The sequence below is a fragment of the Podarcis liolepis genome (genome assembly GCF_965112155.1).
Source record: "Podarcis liolepis genome assembly, chromosome: 15".
Lineage (NCBI taxonomy): Eukaryota > Metazoa > Chordata > Lepidosauria > Squamata > Lacertidae > Podarcis > Podarcis liolepis.
In genome coordinates, this window is record NC_139566.1 from 24,401,128 (window position 1) to 24,422,020 (window position 20,893).

Genomic DNA, 20,893 nt, shown 5'->3' on the forward strand with positions numbered 1-20,893 from the left:
TTCCTGTCCGTTAAATATGTGTGTCTTGTGCTTATACCCAGGCTGTGGGGCTCTCCTATTCCCCCAGCACACAGCTGTTCAAATATCTGGCATCAATGTTATTTTGATGCTGGGCATACAATAAATGTACTGGCCTCAGCCGGTCCATGAGAACCCCTGGGGCCTGCCCAGCAGGTGATGGGCTAGAACACACTTTGACACAGCTCTGAAAAGCACTGATGTGTCAAAAGTTGTGCACTGAAATTTTCTCATAAGGAACCAGAACTTCAGCCTGTCAGTTGGATGTTCTTTAGCAACAAACCTTACCTAATGTAATTCCACGTTAAGTCTAGTGCCAAGATTTGAATCAGTGAAGTGAACCAGCTCAGCAGCAGGCGGACCCCAAGAACAGGCACTTGAAATCTGATAGGATGGCATTTTCAGTCAATACTGCAGCATGGAAATCAGCCAAAAGAAAGGCAGCATAGCGTGAGCTTTTGCTGATTTGGTCAGTTCCTGCATAATGGTTTTACCTTGTCTGCATTGATCATGAAGCGCCAGCAGCTATTACAAGTTAGGAAGGGAAGATTTTTTTCCATTTGTTCAGCACTGTAGCAAAGTTTTAAAAGAGTTAAGAACAAAGGAGTCTGGCTTATAGCAGGGTCAGGCCATTGGCCCATCTAGCTCAGTAGAGTCTACACCTGGTGTGGGGAACCTGTGGCTCTCCAGCTGCTGCTAAACTTCCATCAGGTCCACCTAGCATAGCCAGTGGTCAGGGATGATGGGAGTTGTAGTCTAGCAATGGGGGGTTCTGCACCAATGGCTGTCTTCCAGAGTAAACCTGTGGTGGAGGGTGGTAGTGGAATGCTCTGCTTGAGCCTCTTCACATTATAGAGCAGGAGTGGTTCTAACCTGTACCCCTCCATAGGTTTAACTCTTAACTGCCTTCATCCCCAGCCAGCATGGTCAATCAGTGGTCTGGGATTATGTGAACTGTATTCCAACAACTTCTAGAGGATCGCAGGTTAACTAACCTGATGGAGGGCAAGGTTGGCACCCTGAACAGAAAGCAGCCCCACTCAGTGCGGATCTGCTTGAAGATTTTGCATCACTCTATTTGAGGCTTTCCAAATAAACAAGTATTTAGAAAGCAGACACTTAAACTAGCCTTAAGCCTATAAATGCCTGCAGATTTTTAGGTGAGAGCAGGCACAGAATAGCATGCTTTTCATTGATTTTTTTTCTTTATCCAAAAATAGAGAGCTAAAGTCCCACATTTCTAAGGAATCAGCTCAGAGGAAATTAAAACGGAAGGTCTGAAGTACACAGTGTCTTAGAATGTATTTTATTAAGCTACATTTCACAGCAAAATAAGTTCATAAGCCCAGGTAGCTTGTTCTTGAGAGGATGCACTCTGGATCAAACTGCCACATATGGACAAACATTTTCTGCCACAGCAGTTGGTGGTCAAGAAGAAGAGCTTGTAGTGAAGATCACAGAAGGTCCATCAGGAATCCAGCCATTTCTGCTTCACTCGTCACGTGGCTCTTCGTACTTGTGCTTGATGTGCTTCCAGAGTTTCTGCATCATAAGAGACACAAGAATACAGTAATCTTAAGCAACAACCTCAGGAGTGCTTGTTTGCAGCTGAACAGGATATTACAACCTGGCACAGTCCACTACTTACTGCCACCAGGATTAATGGGTGGTATTTTGCAAAACACAGCAACACCACTCAATACTACTCCCAAGGTGATTTAAAATAAAGGTGACAACAGAGGTAACAAGATGCACATCTGCTTTGATAACCTGCACATGATAGGGATGCGGGTGGCACTGTGGGTTAAACCACAGAGCCTAGGACTTGCTGATCAGAAGGTTGGCGGTTTGAATCCCTGCGATGGGGTGAGTTCCCATTGCTTGGTCCCTACTCCTGCCAACCTAGCAGTTCAAAAGCACGTCAAAGTGCAAGTAGATAAATAGGAACCGCTCCAGCGGGAAGGTAAACGGTGTTTCTGTGCGCTGCTCTGGATCGTCAGAAGTGGCTTAGTCATGCTGGCCACATGACTCGGAAGCTGTACGCCGGCTCCCTCGGCCAATAAAGTGAGATGAGCGCCGCAACCCCAGAGTCTGCCACGACTGGACCTAATGGTCAGGGGTCCCTTTACCTTTCATGATAGGAGTGTCATCATTCCAGTATAATCCTAAATGCAGTGGTGCACTGCAAGACGAATGCCTCGCAAGACGGAAAACTCTCTAGACGAAAAAGGTGCTTCGCAAAACAAATTTCCTATGGGCTTGCTTCACAAGACGACAATGTCTTGCGAGTTCCTGCTGGTTTTTTTTCCTTCCCCCCCCTTTTCCTAAGCCGCTTATCAGCTGATCCGATCAGCAGATAAGCCGCTAAAAGCCGCTAATAGCGCTAATCCGCTAATCCTTCAATGGGCTTGCTTCGCAAGACGAAAAAACCAAATCACAGAACGGATTCTTTTCGTCTTGCGAGGCACCACTGTATGTTTATTCATAAGCCCTGTTGAACTGAACTTACTCCTTCATCCTGAAAAGCGAGATGAGCATTGCACCCCATAGTTGCCTTTGACTGGACTTAACCGTCCAGGGGTCCTTTACCTTTTTACTCCCTAAAGGTGTAATTGGGACTACAGCATTAAAGTCTATATTATGCATCCTCATTTTCTCATACAACTGCACTCTTGTCAACTGTTCTCTTTCTTTGCCTTTAACACTTTCTCTTTGCCTCAAAATCAGTGCTGTGGCCTCCCCAATTCTCCCCCAAAAGTACAACCACACAGAATAAAACATCCAGATACATGTTAACAGCAAAAAAACCCTCAGAATAAGAAAGCTTGATTTCTATTATCTTTATAGAGCACCAAAGTGTCTATAAAATAAATAAAATGATGATGAGCAGATGAAAGTGCCTGCCCCAGGGAGATTACAATCTGAATATTTGTCACAGGGAAGATGTGGAGAAAGATAAAACAGGAAAAATATGCCATTATTTCAGCTACACATTCTTAAGGTTATAGATACAGCAGGACATGAAAACTAGAAGGTTGTGTCAAATGCTTCACAGAAAACATGAGTTTGATTGACGGATTTTGAAGGAATGAGATTGCATTCATCCTGCGATGAGGCTACATTTTAATATTTTAATGTTTCAATGTTGTATTTTAATTTTTGTTTTTAAGTTGTAATCATTCAACTTGTTTTTATTATTGCTTGTTAGCCGCCCTGAGCCCGGCCTTGGCTGGGGAGGGCGGGGTATAAATAAAAATTATTATTATTATTATTATTATTATTATTATTATTATTATTATCCCACAGATGTTCTGGAAAGCAGTTCCAAGCATTCTGGGCAGCAGGAGAGAAACTGCTGAATCTTTTGAGGGAGCACGAGACCTTGATTTATTTGCAAAAGCAGCCACTTCCTATGGCTCTTTCCCAGAAGTACAGGCCATTGTTCTGTTCCATGTATAAGGTGAAACACATGTTCTTCTCAAGTAGATGCTGCACAACCTGAACTACAAATTTCACAGCTGAACTAACAGATCATAACGGGTGGCAAGAACCACAGAATAACAATGCCATGGCCTTTGGCTAGCACAATAAAAGTTCATGCATGTAATTCAGCATTAAGTAGACACTTGGGACTTGACTTGGCACAGCTTATTTGTTTATAGTTTACCTGCCATGGCATCTCCCCAAGACTTCTAGGAACTGTAGTCTTAACTGTTGTTAGTTCTGCTATAAATTAAAGTGCGTTAGTGACTGATTAAATTCTTTCATTACCCCGCTATGCTCACAATCTTGGTAGTTAAGATTGGTCACCCCTGAAAGATAAAATAAGGATCTTAACAGACCGTAGTCATTGCAAGCTGCACATCTTTTCAGGCCCTCTGGCCTTCGCTTGTTTGGGAGACTGTCCCTCGTACCTTCCTGGTGGTCCCATGCAAGACACACAGAGAAAACCCAAGCAGGCGTTCAGCTGTTTCGAAGAAGCGCGAGAGGCCCGAAGCCGGGGCCTCTCGTATATCAAGGCCCCGTTTGACCTTCGCCCAGCCCCGGCACGCGTTCTACGCAAGTCCCCGGCTCGGGCCTGCATGACCCCACAGGCCGACTTACCTCCTTGTTAACCTGCTCGAAGATGGAGTCCGCGCTCTGGTCGAAGGCTCGCTCGAAGAGCAAGGCGCCCACCACGACCGTGAGAGCGAAGGTAGCGCTGCGGCGTAAAAGCACTCGGTAGACCTGCTTGGCGAGCGTCATCTTCGGCAGCCTTCAGGTACCGCGCACGCGCAGCTCTCGCCTCCTCTAGCAAGGGCGGCCCCTCCGGCCGCCAAAGCTTTATGGGTAACGAAGCCTTTTCCCGCGCGGAATGATGGGCTTTGGAGTCCCGCTCCAGCCCCCTAACCTGTAGTCTTCCGGGTAGATAAACTTCATTTCCCGGGATGCCCCACGGTTGGTGTCACGTGATCCTTGGGCGCTCATGCCTTTGGGAGTCGTAGTCTTGTGTGGTTTCCGGGGATTTTAGAAGCCTACCCCAAACTACAGCTGCTAGTTGGATAGAGTACTATAGTTAGAGATGTTGCCTGCTGGGTTCCTCTGCTAGGTGTGAGGGGCGATGCCTGTGATGTCTGTGTAAAGGGAGGTGAGTGGCCTGTTGGGCTATTTTGCTTTACTTTACTTTGCTTTACTTCCTTGCCGCCCATGGCCTCGGCTCTTATTTACCTGCCTTCTACCAGGTAAGACCCACTTGTCCATCCAGGTTGCCTTATACTGAATCAGACCATTGGTCCACCTAGCTCAGTATTGTCTACACGGACTGGCAGCAGCTCTGTAGAGGTTCAGGCAGGAGACGCTCCCGGCCCTGGCAGGAGATGCTAGGGATTGAACCTGAGACTTTGGTATAAAGAGGTGTGGGAAATAGCTATTAATGGTAAATTAGCATGTACTGTTAAGGTAAGACGGGGAATATGCACGACAAGATTTCGAGGAGATATGGAAGGTGTTTGTAGAATTTGTACTGTTAAAACGGACAGGGGTCAAATCATCGCAAGAGGTGATGAAATTTTGGGAGGCTGGGTAGTTACAATGGAATGGTCTCTGGGTGGGGTGCACATTTTTATTCTTATTTATTATTATTACTTTGTCAAAATAAAAAATAAAATTATATATATATGTGAGACTTTCACTGGTATGATCGGATAGAACAAGGATTGTTCACTGCTTGCCAGTATTGGCAATACTGAAATACTGGGCTAGATAGACCAAAGGTTTGTCTGGATATGTAGGGCAGCTTCTGAAGTTCCTTTCTCACCATTGCCTGATCTTTAAAAAACCCAAAACAAAACAACCCAGGAGATGCTGGAGATTGAACTGGGGGATGGGGGCTTGCAAAACACATGTTCTACCACCAATCTTTCATCAGCAGAGATCACTTCAGATTGGCAGCCGCGTTAAGATTTTTGCAGCAAAGACAACATCAAAGAACCTGGCAGTGTCTGAAGAGACAAACAGATTTTGAAGCAATTTTAAAGTAACATTTGTATGACTCATCTTAGGCATGTTTGGGTGCCTAATTCCTTGATTGTTTGTTTGCTTGTTTAAAGCCTTATAAATTGCATTCTTGTTAAAAAAAAACAAGTTCCAAAAAGAATGAAAACATCAATAAAATATCACTAAAAACATCACAAAAAATGTCCCTAAATACCAGTTAGTTAAAAAAAAAATCGTGTTGCAAAGGCTGGTCTAAATAACACCGTTTTCAGAAGATGTCTGAAAGAAGGGAATGATGTTTCCTGTCAAACTTCTACTGGCAGTGAGTTCCACAGGGCAGGGCCTGCCATGCTATATCTGAAGTATATCTGAAGTATATATACTATATCCAGTATATCTGAAGGAGCGTCTCCACCTCCATCGTTCTGCCCGGACACTGAGGTCCAGCACTGAGGGCCTTTTGGGAGTTCCCTCGCAGCGAGAAGCCAAGTTACAGGGAACCAGGCAGAGGGCCTTCTCTGTAGTGGCACCCGCCCTGTGGAATGCCATCCCACCAGATGTCAAAGAGAACAACAACTACCAGACTTTTAGAAGACATCTGAAGGCAGCCCTGTTTAGGGAAGCTTTTAATGTTTGATGTATTACAGTAATTTAATATTTTTTTGAAAGCCACCCAGAGTGGCTGGGGAAGCCCAGCCAGATGGGCAAGGTATAAATAATAAATCATTATTATTATAATATTCTAAATGCTCTGTCCCCAGTAGAGGTCAACCAAACCTCAGGGGAGTCGGGAACCACCAGAAATGCCCCATCAGAGAACCTTTGTGACTGAGGTGGAGCATAAGGAGCAATTGTTTTCCCATTGTAGCTATAAGAATTAAAATAAATAAATAAGTTCAAAAATAATAGTTCAAGGGTGGGTGGGAAACTAGCACCATATTTATTATTTATGGTTTTGGCTCAAAAACTCTTGTGTCTCTATGACTTTAATAGCTTTCTCAGTGCCACTACTAGACTCCAGCCTATTTGCAACCATCATCCCAGCATCTCAAGCAACTCTCAGTTGCCTTCTGGGCAGCAAATGAGCTGATTTGATCGATGAAGCCCAAAATGATTCTGACTCACCCATAAATTAGACTAGTCTCCTCTGCTGAGCTGTAATGTTGTTGTTGTTGTTTTTTATAATTTTTACAATATTTATATACTGATTATCAACCATCATGGTTCTTGAAGCGGTATGCAATAATGCTGATCAGATTTATAGGCGGATGGGATTGCTATTACTGCAATAGACCCTATTAAGTCAGCCTGGTAAATGAGCCCACAAATAGTATTAGGCTGCAAAAATAAATATTACTTGCCTGTTAATGAGACTAGTGGAAGAGGGGGAGCTGTAGTCTCTGAAGCTGTAAGAACGTACCGAGAGCCTGTCTGCTGGATCTGGCCAAACACCCATCTAGTCCAGTATCCTGTTCTCAGGGTGACCAAACAGATGCTTCTTCTGGCCAGCCCATAGCCAGATCTGAGCACACCAGCTCTTTTCCCTCTTGTGATTCTCAGTGACTGGTATTCAAAGGCTTACTGCCTTCATTAGTGAAGAAGAGAACATAGCCATTGTGGCTTAGTAGCCAACGATAGCCTTCTGTTCCATGAATTTGTCTAATCCTCATTTTAAAGCTGTCCCCCAAGTCACTACATCTTGTGGGAGTAAACCTGTAGGAAAGCTGTGCAATCAAGGAAAAGAAGCCAAAGTCTGATCATTTCTTTTTTCCGCTCCAAATAATCTTTATTAGTTTTTCGATTAGATACTACACATACACATACTGCATTACATTTTACATTTATACTTGCTCTTCAGACCTGACTTCCCTGCTTCTTGTTTTTTATATCACATATAATTTTATCGCATTATTTTCTTCCATTTTATATATTTTTATTCATTTTCCATAGTGTATCCATAAACAAATAAGTCCTCATGTTTATACAATTCTTGTTGTCTGTATTCATTTACCACTACTGTTAGTTATATTAGTTTCCTTATACATTTTGCTTCTTATTATTTTCATTATCCATCACTTTTCTCAATCTTTCCCGTTATGAGGTTTGTTTCCCAAAGTCTGATCATTTCATTGACATGTGGGTAAACAGTATAGTGCTACCTCGGGTTAAGTACTTAATTCATTCTGGAGGTCTGTTCTTAACCTGAAACTGTTCTTAATCTGAAGCACCACTTTAGCTAATGGGGGCCTCCTGCTGCCACCGCGCCGCCGGAGCACGATTTCTGTTCTTATCCTGAAGCAAAGTTCTTAACCTGAAGCACTATTTCTGGGTTAGCAGAGTTTGTAACCTGAAGTGTATGTAACCCGAGGTACCACTGTATTTGATCTTCCCTGCAGAGGTTTCCTTCAGCAAGCGTCTCCATGGGGAAGCGCTATTTCTGCGACTACTGCAACCGCTCTTTCCAGGACAACCTCCACAACAGGAAGAAGCACCTAAACGGGGTTCAGCACCTTCGGGCCAAGAAAGTCTGGTATGATCTGTTTCGAGGTAAGAGGCTGCTTGGTAAGAAAGAAGAACCCTTCGGAAGTATCAGGCCTGTGGCTTATCTGGTCCACCATCCAGCGGCCAAGCAGATGCTTATTAGGGGAAGCCCACAAACGGGACCTGAGAATGACAGCACTCTCTTCCCACTTACAAGTCCCAGCAAATGGTATTTGGAGGCATCTGCTGTCCCCAACAGGGGATATGGAACGCCTGATTGTAAGCCTGGGTGGGATTCTTGTGGGACGCCTCTTGCTTGCCCTAGTGGATGTGCGGAGCGAGGCCCCCTCACCTTATTTTATCCCTTAAGGTCTATAAATAGCAACACCCTAGTGGTCCTGGGCCCTAAGGAGGTCAGATTAGCCTCAACCAGAGCCAGGGCCTTTTCAACACTGGCTCCGGCCTGATGGAACGCTCTCTCTCATGAAACCAGGGCCCTGCAGGATCTGATTTCTTTCTACAGGGCCTGGTGTTCCGCCTGGCTTTTGGCTTGGAATTAACTTGACCCCCACCCTTTCTTTTTCCCTTTATCTTTCTGTGACAGAACTCCTGCTTGGGGACTTCCCTGGCTTTTTTCTGGCCCATGTAGGACCAGTCTGGATAGTTAGCCTTGGTGAAGACTTGACCTTTTCATCCCCAAAAAAGGTTTTTGAGTTTCTGCTGAAATGAGGCTGCATTTTAATGTTGTATTTTAATCTTGTTTTTAAGTTGTATTTCAATCAATTGTTTTATATTTGGTGTTAGCCGCCCTGAGCCCGGTCTTGGCTGGGAAGGGCGGGGAATAAATAAAAAAATATATTATTATTATTATTATTATTATTATTGTTATTATTGTTATTATTATTCTTATTATTATCCTCTCCATACTTTTAAGCAGAGGTTGGATGGCCACCTGTCATGGATGCTTTAGTTGAGATTGGACTAGATTGGGGGTTGGACTAGATGACCCTTGGGACCCTTTCCAATTCTTTGCTTTTACGATCCTTTGCCATCTACAGATAATGCAACCATCCTGCAGGAGGAGCAGAGTAAGAAGCCGTGCCGGGAATTCCTGTTATCGGGTATGCTTTTCTTTTCATTGGGCTCCTCCCGCCCCCAAGAAGCTGTTCTAAGGGGCAGGGAGAAGAGTATCAAATATGGGGGGTGCCCTGCTGGATCTGACCAAAGGCCTGTCTGGTCTAGATTCCCAGTAATATCCAAGACAGTATGATGACAAAATACAATGATACAATATCAATATACACTCTTTATATAATATGAACTATATGAAATCACAAACAGAAAACTTACGAATCTCTGAAAGTCACAAAATATGCACTCTTGAGGGATTCTCTTGAAAACATAAAACCAAATAAACATAAGTCTTGTAAGTCTGTGAAAGTCTTTGAAGACTATGCAAGTCTCTGAAAGAAGCAATGTATCAGATTCTTATCTGGTGAAAACAGGTTGTAAAGCTTTGTTTATGGCGTCCTACGCTGCCGAAGTAGTTCGCAAACTGATGTTGTGAACATTGATTCCAGATATACCCACTGTTTCGTGAAATTCTTTAGCACAGCAGAAGGATACAGAAATGCTTCAAAAACTATAAAAGAATATTAAAACCATGGCCTGCATATGCATGGTAACTACAATAAACTCAAAATATTATGAACTATACACATAAACTATAATGTCAATATAATGTGAAATAACACCAAAGGTACATACCCCATATATATGGTGAATGGAAGAGTATAACAACAATTGCTATGGAGCGGTGGTCATAAAGTTATGTAGTCACTGCTACTGACCGTATGTTGTCAAAAATATAAAAAGCTGATCCCAGGTGGTGCTCATAACAGGGAGATTGAGTTTAAAGGTACAGTGCAGTTACAGCCAGAAAATAAAGAATCAAATGAAACAATTGAGATCCAATTCAGAATTAAGTCCTCCCAGATGAAGTATTTCATATTATATAAAGAGTGTATATTGATATCGTATCATTGTATTTGCTCATTGTGTTGCCATGGATATTACTAACTACTGTTTGCAACACAGGGGTTAAATTGTTTGGTTACCTGGTCTAGATTCCCTGCAGCGGCCAAACAGATATTTCTCAGAAGCCTGCAAGAGGGCAGCAGCCCTGTCCCTCTGCTGTCGTCTCCTAGCAACTAGCGTTTAAAGATATACTGCCTCTGAGCTTGGAGGTTCTATTTGTCTATCAGTAAGCCTCCAACGGGACACAGGTGGCGCTGTGGGTTAAACCACAGAGCCTAGGACTTGCCGATCAGAAGGTTGGTGGTTCGAATCCCCGCAACGGGGTGAGTTTCCGTTGCTCGGTCCCTGCTACTGCCACCCTTGCAGTTCAAAATCACGTCAAAGTGCAAGTAGATAAATAGGTACCACTCCGGTGGGAAGGTAAACGGCTTTTCCGTGCACTGCTCTGGTTCGCCAGAAGCGGCTTAGTCATGCTGGCCACATGTCCGAGCTGTACGCTGGCTCCCTCAGCTAGTAAAGCGAGATGAGAGCCGCAACCCCAGAGTCTGCCACAACTGGGCCTAATGGTCAGGGGTCCCTTTACCTTTACCTTTAAGCCTCCATGAATTTGTCTTCCCACTCTTTTGAAACCGCTGAAGCTAGTAGCTGTCGCAGTGCATTTATTTCTCCCTAATTTTTAATTTGCGGCAGGTGGCAATAGATGCGGACTGTAATAAATAATTGAATTTGTTTGCTCAAATGGTTATATAAAAATCCCGTGAATGGAGTTTTGTACACAGGAAGGGCCATACTGCCAGTAATGGAAAAGGGGGGGGGGTGATGCAAGTTTTGACAATTCTTGAATGCTGTAATATCTCTTGGTCCTGCCGTGGTGGTGAGCTCCTTTGTTCCCCTGAAGCTGTGGTTTCGTTCTTTAAAATTGTGCTTGCTTTGGATCTCTTGGCAGGACGGTGTGATTTCGGCCCCAACTGCAGGTTCTCCCACATGACGGAGGAAGATCTGGAGCAGCTGAATGCTCATGTGCAAGGTAAATGGGGTCTGGAGAACGCAGGCGCCCGTAGCCTTAACAGGGTGTGGGATAAACATAAGGAAAAGTGCTAATCCCTTCTGTAGACCCTGTGCAGATCACTGTTAGGCTGCCTTTAAGTCAAGAGCAAGCTAGCATCTCCTGTGTTGCACTATGCCTGCTATGGCACTGAGGCTGGCTTCTTGCCAGAGCCTTGACTGCGGTCATTGTGATGGACATCTTTCCCCAAACGCAGCCCCCCACTCCGCAGCCAACACTACAAAGTGGAGGCCAGGGAAGGCCAGAGAGATCCGAGCAGCTGTTCCCAGCTCCTGTTGTGTTTGTTCACCAATTATACAGCTATTGATTATCAATGTAGGGTAAATGGGCTGGGCAAAAGCAAATAATTGAATCAGCTGGAGAGAGAGAGAGAAAGGCAACTCTCCGTCCCCAACTCCTCTGCTTGATTCTGCAAATCGAAACCTTTTTAATTAAAGACTCTCCCCTACAAAGACGACCCTGCTGCCCAGACTTCTGGCATTTGGCAAGCCTGCCGCAATTGATTTTTCGTTTCCCCACTGTGCAGAAAGGGGCACTCGGTTGGGGTTAAGCTTTCTTTGCTATCTCCCTGGGAGTTCTGAGCAAGATAAACTGAACACACAATGCTTTTTGGGGGGTGGGGGGCTCTTGGATGGGGGTGGGGAGCAATGGCTGCAGCATTTCTGTTTTATGGAAGTTGTTGACAATTTAACAATTATCCCATTGTCTTTGGGGAAGGGCCGTAGCTCAATGGTAGGGTGTCTAGCAAGCAGGAGGTCCCAGATTCAATCCCTGCCAGCATCTCCAGGTAGACATGAGAGAGGCGCCTGGCTGAAATCCTGAAGAGCTGGTCAGTGTACACAATACTGAGCTAGGTGGACTGAGTATAAGGCAGCTTCCTATGTAAGTATGGAAAAGAGGCTAAAGTCAGGGGTGGTGGGGGCCTTGTCCAAGCCCCGTTTGAGGGGAAGCAATATGAATTTCACTTGGACAGACTGGGGGTAAGCAAGATGTTTTATACCCTTCAAGTGTAGGGCCAGGCCAGGCACAACACAGGAGATTTGTGATTCATTTATTTTAAAAGCATTTCCATACCACTCGATAGTTTGACACCTCTAAGCAGTATGCATGGAGGCAACTTAAAAACAGTACAGTGGTACCTCGGGTTACATACACTTCAGGTTACAGACGCTTCAGGTTACAGACTCCGCTAACCCAGAAATAGTACCTCGGGTTAAGAACTTTGCTTCAGGATGAGAACAGAAATCGTGCTCCTGCGGCACGGTGGCAGCGGGAGGCCCCATTAGCTAAAGTGGTGCTTCAGGTTAAGAACGGTTTCAGGTTAAGAACGGACCTCCAGAACGAATTAAGTTCTTAACCTCTACCACTGTATTGTTGAAAACGGAGCTGTAACATTTCAAAAAAACAAAGCAGCATTATTACAAACAAACAAATTGGAAATTCAGTAGTAACAGGGCCAGTTTTCTGGGTCAGGGAAAGCCTGGGCAAAAATATGTCTTTGCAAGGCATATGACACATTGAGTGGATGATGGATGGGGCAAGGCATTCCACAATGGTAGAAAATGCCTGTTTTTGGCTCCTCTCTTGAACCTAAACCAGAGAGGTTGTGGGGTGGATGGAGGGGGTGGGGAGGGAGACTCTTCCATGTTACCCGTTTCTGGCTCCTCCTCCCTCTTTCCCCCCTCTTTCCCCGGCTGCACTCATGAATATTCAGCAGGCTGGAAGAATAATTGGCTGCCACTGCCGAGCTGGCGCGATCCTTCACTCTGCTGGAGTGGTGGCGGTGTTAATTTCACACCCTGTCGGAAAGTGTTTAACATTTTGCTTAAAAGCGTGACATATGGCACCGTCTTGGTTTGGAGCAGGTGGTTGGCAGGAGGGTGGGGACTGCAGGAGGTGGGTGGGGGTCCTCCGGGGTAGGTGGTAGGAGATGCCTTTTTTGGATTCTGTTCTGGAATGGTTTCCTCTGGGGACTGGGCAGGGTGATCTGATCATTAACATGGGGAGCAGCGTTGTCCAAGTCCCTCTCTCCCCGCTTTCCCATTGCGTTTTTTTGGTATTCAGGTGCCCCCAGGAATCTGTGTTCTCGTTTCTGATGAATGGAACGTTTCCTCCCGACTGCCTCCTGCAATCACTCAAGCTGTCTCTGGCTTATTCTGCCTTCGGGCCCGTGATTGCGCTGTTAATGTCAACGAGCCAGGATGTTTCCCCTCCCCGAATATGCATTAATGCACCAAAGCCGTAAAAAAGCAACAGCACAGGCCTCCTTTGAAAGGAGAAACTATCCTGGGGGTGGGGCTTGCTTTGGGTCGCCAAGGCAAGATTTCATTGCCTGGCTTGCTTTGCAACGGGCATGAGTCCCCTGTCCCTGCTCAGGGACGGAGGGTGAGAATGTGGGTTCTGCCCCAGTCGTAACCGGGCGGCAGGGAAGCCACAGCTCCAAGCCCGTGCAGGATCCCTGAGCCAAGGGTGTAGAAATTCAGCCTGCGTGTAAGAAGAGGCTGGCTGCTGGATCAGGCCAGCATCCTGTTCTCACAGTGGCCAACCAGATGCCTGTGGGAAACCCAAAAGCAGGCCCTGAGCATAACTTCACTTTTCTCTCCCGTGAGTTTCAGCAACTGATGTTTAGAAGCCTTGCTGCCTCTGACCATTGAGGCAGAGCAATAGCAAACATGGCGTTTGCGGCAGCTAGGCTGGTGACTGGGAGCAGCCGCCAGGACCACATAATACTGGTCCTAAAGGATCTGCACTGGTTCCCCGTACGTTTCCGAGCACCATTCAAAGTATTGGTGCTGACCTTTAAAGCCCTAAACAGCCTCGGCCCAGTATATCTGAAGGAGCGTCTCCACCCCCAACGTTCAGCCCTGACACTGTGGTCCAGCTCCGAGGGCCTTCTGGCGGTTCCCTCCCTGCAAGAAGTGAGGTTACAGGGAACCAGGCAGGGGGCCTTCTTGGTAGTGGCACCCGCCCTGTAGAATGCCCTCCAATCAGATGTCAAGGAGATGAGTAACTATATTATCTTCAGGACACATCTGAAGGCTGCCCTGTATAGGGAATCTTTTTAATGTGCGATGTGCTGTTATGTTTTTATATAAGATGGAAGCTGCCCAAAATGGCTGGGGCAACCCGGTCAGATGGGTGGGGTACAAATAATATAATTATTATTATTTACTGGATTAGGCCAATAGTCAATCTAATCCAGATCCTGTTCTCACAGTGGCCAACCAAGTGCCTCTTCTGGCAAGCCTGCAAGCAAAGACTCAAGTCCCTCCTGGAGTTTCCAGCAACTGTACTGCTCTCAACACATAAACCGCAGAATTTGATCCCACAAGATCTAGTACCCCTTTTTCCTAATACAGTGGTACCTCGGGTTACATACCCAGAAATAGTACCTCGGGTTAAGAACTTTTCTTCAGGATGAGAACAGAAATTGTGCTCTGGTGGCGCGGCAGCAGCAGCAGCAGCAGGAGGCCCCATTAGCTAAAGTGGTGCTTCAGGTTAAGAACAGTTTCAGGTTAAGAATGGACCTCCAGTACTACTGTACTAGGACTTCCAACAACTTCAAACGTTGGAAAATTTGGGACAGACAAAAGTGCTTCCTCACACAGTGACGAACTCAGTAATTCGGCTGCACCAAGCCAAGGTTGCGTCAATACTTCAGGCATCAAACCTGTTTCCAAATCTCCTCCTCCTCCTCCTCCTCCTCCCTCCTCCTTCTTCTTCTTCTTGTGCCTTGCAGTCATGCCATTGCTCCGTTGAGCTATGGAACTCGCTGCTGCAGGAGGGCAGGGATGGCTGCCAATCGGGGTGGCTTTAAAACAGGACTGGACAAATTTGTGGAGGAGAAGGCTGATCAACAGCTGTTCAGCATCACAAAGGCTCTGCTTTGCCTCCACAGTCGGAGACAGTAATGCTTCTGAATTCTAGTTGTGGGAAGCCACAGGAGGAGAGCATGCTCTTGTATTCGGGTCTGGCTTGTGGGCTTACTGGAAAAGGCTTCTGGTTAGCCACAGAGAGAACAGGAATGCTGGACTATTGGCCTGATCCTTCAGAGCTCTTTTGATGCCCTTGTGGCTCTCCTGTCTGTTTTCGGAGAGCAACATGGACCTGTCTTCTGAAGCAGGAACTGCAGCTGGCCCTTCTCTTTCTGCTCTGTGCACAACCTGTGAGTCTCATTGGCCCTCTCCCCAGTTTCTTTTTAACTGCCGTGTGGACCGCACTCGGTGATCCTCCCAGCCTGTACAAATTCTGCCAAGGCAAAGGACGTTGTTGCTGTTGTTCTTTTGAAAAAAAGCTGTTCCAGGATTTGGAGCTGCGTAGGTGGAGGACTGGATAAGATGGGAAGGCAGAACCATCCACCCAGAACTGGCCAAATCGCAGACGGAACGGCAGCTGGGAAGGTGGTTCCGTAAAGGGAACCACGGCGCCCGGGCCAGAACTGTCAGCTGCAGGAATACAAGGGGAAATAACCACTGTGTTCAATGGGGCTGTTGGGCTAAATGAGATTGCCCTTGTCCGTCTTTCCAAAAAAACAGAAGAGAGGAGGGCGAAAGAGCAGCGGCAGGACAAGGCAGTCGTCACGCCTGGCACCATTGATGAGTGGCTGGAGAAGAGAGCCAAGCGGCTTGGCACAACTCAGACTGACAGGTAATGCACTCTCTGCAGCTGGGGGGGTGGGGCGCGAGATTTAGGTGATGGCAAAGCTCTGCCTCCACAGTTGGAAGCAGCAATGCGGGAGGGGAGAGCGCTCTTTTAAAAAAATTAAAAAATAAATTTTATTAGTATTTTCCACACAACAACACGAAAGCTATCGAAAAATAACAATACACAACACACAAAAATCAACATTTGAAAACTAAAGAAAGCAACAACAACAACAAAACACAAAAAAACAAATCCATATTTAAGTTAATATTATAGACACTAAAACAACAACAGCAAGACATTGACTTCCACCAATCCCACAGCACCTCCTTTATCTCTCATTGCGTCTTCCTGTTTTCCTGTTTTCTTTATCATCTCTATCCTAACATCTAGATATAAATCCCTCTTTCATATCCTTTCACTTCACAAGGTTATTCCAGACTCAGCCAGATTTCTGTCCTCGAACCTTGACATCCCCAGATGTTGTTGAACTACAACTCCCATCGCCCCTAACTAGCAAGGCCAGAGCTCAGGGATGATGGGAGTTGTAATCCAACAACATCTGGGGACCCACAGGTTGAGAACCGCTGTTCTAGTCTGACCCTCCCTGTTTGCAATATTGAGATGTTGACACTGACCCTACCTCACAGGGTTGTTGTTGCAAAGGTTACTGAGTTGTTGTTGGTGTGCCCTGAGCCCTGCAAAAGCTCTGTAGAAATATGGAGTCTTGTAGGGTTGTTTTTTTTTAATATATAAAAGTATCTGATTTCCAATGCTGTGCTTTTCATCTCTCAGTCCCCTCTCCGAGGAAGAGTCAGTTTTCCAGTATCCACCTGGTTGGCCTTCAGTCCAGGATCTTCCACCTTCCCTGCAGGCTCCGCCTCCTGGTGGATGGCAGGTGCCACCCAATCTCCAATGGGGATGACTCTGCTGATGTAAGCAGGACGCCCTTCAGAACACCAGGCAGTGTCCCTTATGCCTTTGCTCCCAGTGTTGTGGAGGAAATACAACAGGAACAGGGAACCTGCGGGCCTCCAGATGTTGAACTACAGCTCCCATCCTCATCATACGGTGGCCGTGTTGGCTGGTGCTGTTTGGAGCTGGAATCTTGGGGCGGCGCCACATCCTTCCCATCCCTGATACAGGATGTACATGTATGTCTTTTCAGCTTTTCTGATTATTGACAGCTGTCCTGCTGCTCAAGTTCATGCATATATAATACGGAAAATGCAAAGGGGACCTTATTTAACGTAATGGTTTGGTGAGAAAAAAGAAAATGTGAAAATTGCTAATGGAAGAAGTCAGCCGATTGGGCACTGAAGGGTTCGCTCTGGCAGTCCTTGGAAGGGTGTCCTAGGGTACAATGGTCCCATCTCAAGGCTCTCCGTTGTGAGGGGCAGACCTATTCTGCCCTTTGTGGCTCCGCTGTCAGTACTGTGGGGGTTAGCAAAAGGGGGGACGTTATGGAGGGGTGCACCTTGGATTAACCAGATCCAAAGTGCTCATCTTCCCACAGTGTGGCTCAAAAGCGTGGTGGGTGTGGGGCTAAGACCCGCCAACCCTGGGAGAGAAAGTTCAGAAGGAGGAAGCGTTCTGGATGATGAAAGCAGAAGAAAATGGGGAGGGGGCGGGAAAACCATCCTAACCCACAGATGCCACCAACCACTCCAGCAAGAACCCCATAGCTCCCTGGATTTTGCAGTCCCTCCAACTTGGATTCTTTGCTTTACCTGCAGAGGGTGGGAATATCTGTTGTTGTTGTTTAAATAAAGTTCAGCTGAAATTTGTACTTCCTGTGTACTTGTAATATTTCTACAGAACCAAGATTTTGGGACACGTGGGAGAGAATATTAAATCGGCAGTACCATTTGAGCGTCCAAACTTGCGTTGTTTGACTTCCTTCTCTTTGCTGCCTAGTTTAAATGTGTGCTGGGGGAACGCCAAGAGTTTTAACCCCTGTGACATTGCACATGCCCAGCGTTGTGTTTAAGATTTGGCCCTTGGCTGCTATGCGTACACTGTTGTTTGTGTGCCAGGGATCTGCAGCTGGTGTGGGCACTGCGCTTGGTGTGCTGATGGCAAGGCTGAGGACAGGGCTGGCATCATAGGGCACCTGTCAAGGTGCCGCCTGTTTAAAAGCCTTCATTGCAGAGCAGCGATGGGAGATCTGTGGCCCTTGTTTTTTTTGCTGGGCTTTGCACCTCCCATCATCATTGGCCTGACTTGCCAATTGGCTCCAGTCTACTGGGAGAGCAGGGTTTGCTCTGAGGATTTTAAAAACCAGGTAGGTTCATAAAGGCAAAGAGTGTAAAACAGAGGGGACACTTATACATGTTTGGTGGACCTGTGAAAAAATCAAAAGCTTCTGGAACACAGTAAATGACCAGCTTAAAAAAAATGTTTAAGCATAACTTTATGAAAAATACAGAAGCTTTTCTACTAGGGATAATGGACACAGGTATAGCAAGAGACGATCAGAAAATATTCCTCTATGCCACAGGAGCGGCAAAGGATCCTTATTGCTAAAAACTGGAAAAAAGAAACTGTGCCAACAAAAAAGGAATGGCAAGACAAACCGTTAGAGTATATTGAACTGGCTAGATTAACAGAGGCAATTAGAGATCACACTAGACAAGAGTTTCAAAAAGCATGGGGAAAATGCAGAGAATACTTCACAAAACAGTGCCCTAAAATACATACCTGGACTTGTTTCGATTAATGTCTGCAGGAGACTTTGTGGATATTTAAGTTATATTTAGAAAAATCTTAATAATTATTCATAAAGGAAACAGTTTATAAGAAGTAAATAAGGAGGCCAGATACAGGATAAAGGAAGTCTTTTATTTCGTTGTTTGTATTGTTGTATGTTATACTCACTGTATGTTATGTTCACGTTTAATGAAGGTGGATTGTGTATTGGGGGGTGGGGGTTTATGTTATGTTGTAAATAAAATTCCAATTAAAATTATTTTTAAAAAACAACAACATAAAGGCAAAGAGCCAGGCCTTTCAGTAACTGGGTCCCAGATCATTTAGGGTTTTGAAGGGAAAAACCAGCAGAAGAAAGCATGCCCTGAAGCTGCAACCAAATTGGTAACCAATGTAGCTGCTATAGGGAGAGTGCTTCGTGGCGTTTTGAACCATTCGAGATCTCTACAGTGTCTTCAAGGGCAGCCCCATTGCGAGAGCACTACGCTTACCTTGCCTGGATGGCGACAACGCCTGCGTGACTGAAGCCCTGAAGGATCGTGGATCTAGTGCAAAATATCTCTTGTCCCTGTAATCTCATTGAGCAGTCTAAAACCACCATAAGGCTACTAAGAAAGGGGATGCTGGAAGAAGGTGACTGGACTGAGGAAGAATGGTGGGGACCGCCCCCCTCCTCTTGAACCTTCCTGGAAACAGGAGGACAGTAGAGATTTACAACAGTGGTTTGCAGAAGGTCATAGTTCAGAAGTGGCAGAGGGGGAGAAGCTGGGAAATATGGGGAGAGCAGGAAGGAGAAGAAGAAGAAGAGGAGGAGGAGGAGGAGTTTGGATTTGATATCCTGCTTTATCACTACCCGAAGGAGTCTCAAAGCGGCTAACATTGTCCTTTCCCTTCCTCCCCCACAACAAACAATCTGTGAGGTGAGTGAGGCTGAGAGACGTCAGAGAAGTGTGACTAGCCCAAGGTCACCCAGCAGCTACATGTGGAGGAGCGGAGATGCGAACCCGGTTCACCAGATTACGAGACTACCGCTCTTAACCACTACACCACACTGGCTCTCACATGTCTTTAGAAAGCATTCCAGCCCCCCCCCCAGGACTAAACGGGCATTGAGAGTAGTAGAACAGAAAGCTCAGAGGCAGAAAGCTCAGATCAGCTGGCACAGGGGTGACGTAGAATAGGAGAGACAAAGGGGATGGGACTTTGAGCAACGCCATTATCTAAGAGAGACTGCATTTCTTCATCTCTCTCTGTGAATATTGAATGAAATACTTGGTAAGAACACTTGTTTATCTGCTTCTTGGCTGCCACCGTGGGAGGGATCGGATTCCCCGAAGCCTGACAGTGATCCAGTGCAGAGCAGTGTTTAGAACGCTGGACTAGGACCTAATAGATCAGGAGTCATGGACTGGCCGAATGTAGAGGAGTGGTGGGACGGAAACCCCAGGGGAAGAAGGCTCAGAGCCAGGGAAATAAAGGCGGGATATAAATGCAATTTAAAAAGAGAGAGAGAAGGTATCTCCTTCTTAAGTGTGGTAAACAACAGGTTCTAATATAATACATAGATGCCTGCTGGCAACAGGTTTTCATCTAAACACACACACGTACACATGTGGTTCTGTGTCTACAGCAGAAGCCATTGCAAGGGGACAGGGAAGAAGCTATACGGGGACGACCTGATCTCATCAAACTCCGAAGCCATTAAGTTGTGTGATCACAGCCCCAGAGCTCACAGTTTACCTGTAGGGAGTCATAAATTACCAGCTTTTTATAGCCTTGTATTCTCCTTATTTTTTAAACAGTGCTGTGAGTAGGAAGCTGTAATGGCACGATGCATCATCGATGTGCCAGCTGTTGGGGTGAACTTGTTAAAGAGTGCCGTCGGAAAGGAGCTTGGCTGGGGGAAGTGCAGGCAGCGTGTGCCCCAGCAGGGCATTAATTCAGCACGTATAGCCTATTAACCAGAGGTGCCTGGACGGAGGGCCAGAGATCGCAGGGTGGTTGCTGGGGGCTTGGAGGCAGCTTGATGGGTTATCACCCACAGCCTATCGCTCTAGATTGCTCCCAGCTGTTGCCTTCCATTAAGAGCTTGTTAAAATGCATTGCACTTTTCCTCCACATTCATGCCCTCCCCCCTTTCATTCAGCTTCTCTGTGCCAGTGGTCACTGGCACAGTTGTGGTGGGACCCTGAATCGGGTTGGTGGTACTAATGGAATGAAGCGTCCGTGTGAAAGCACCTCTCCTCTCAGGAGGGATTGCCAGCTGCTTCATTCCTCTTCTCTACAAACAGGAAGAGGCTTTTCACCAGAATCTGCTAAAACGAAGGGGAAAACCTTCATTTTAAATGGGAGTTTCCAAGCAACCCTCTTCCTGAATCAGAGAGGAGGTTGCATGGGATCCTGCCAAACTGAGCAGGATTTAACCCCCCCCCCCCGCAAAGGTAAAGGGACCCCTGACCGTTA

General features: G+C 46.1%; 1 protein-coding gene and 1 long non-coding RNA gene across 2 annotated transcripts; one reads left to right on the forward strand and one right to left on the reverse strand.

Moving 5' to 3' along the window:
- Positions 1–1,308: 1,308 nt before the first annotated feature.
- LOC310695010 lies at positions 1,309–4,263 on the reverse strand. The gene is made up of 3 exons (XR_014519848.1): positions 3,323–4,263; positions 2,487–3,123; positions 1,309–2,183 (listed from the first exon to the last, which is right to left on the reverse strand). It is a non-coding gene; the product is annotated as an uncharacterized lncRNA (long non-coding RNA).
- Positions 4,264–4,459: 196 nt separating this feature from the next.
- On the forward strand, positions 4,460–17,510 carry ZMAT5 (zinc finger matrin-type 5). The gene is made up of 6 exons (XM_083478947.1): positions 4,460–4,645; positions 7,890–8,040; positions 9,033–9,095; positions 10,958–11,038; positions 15,613–15,724; positions 16,517–17,510. The coding sequence occupies exons 2-6, from the start codon at positions 7,914–7,916 to the stop codon at positions 16,644–16,646; spliced, it is 513 nt and encodes a 170-aa protein (XP_083335073.1). The 5' UTR covers positions 4,460–4,645; positions 7,890–7,913; the 3' UTR covers positions 16,647–17,510.
- The last annotated feature ends 3,383 nt before the right edge of the window (positions 17,511–20,893 follow it).

Excerpts from the sequence above, each read along its gene's own strand:
- ZMAT5 (XM_083478947.1), top strand. The coding sequence starts at position 7,914 with ATGGGGAAGCGCTATTTCTGCGACTACTGCAACCGCTCTTTCCAGGAC. Across the intron at positions 8,041-9,032 it reads CTGGTATGATCTGTTTCGAG|ATAATGCAACCATCCTGCAG; the intron begins GTAAGAGGCTGC and ends TGCCATCTACAG. Across the intron at positions 15,725-16,516 it reads GGCACAACTCAGACTGACAG|TCCCCTCTCCGAGGAAGAGT; the intron begins GTAATGCACTCT and ends TTCATCTCTCAG.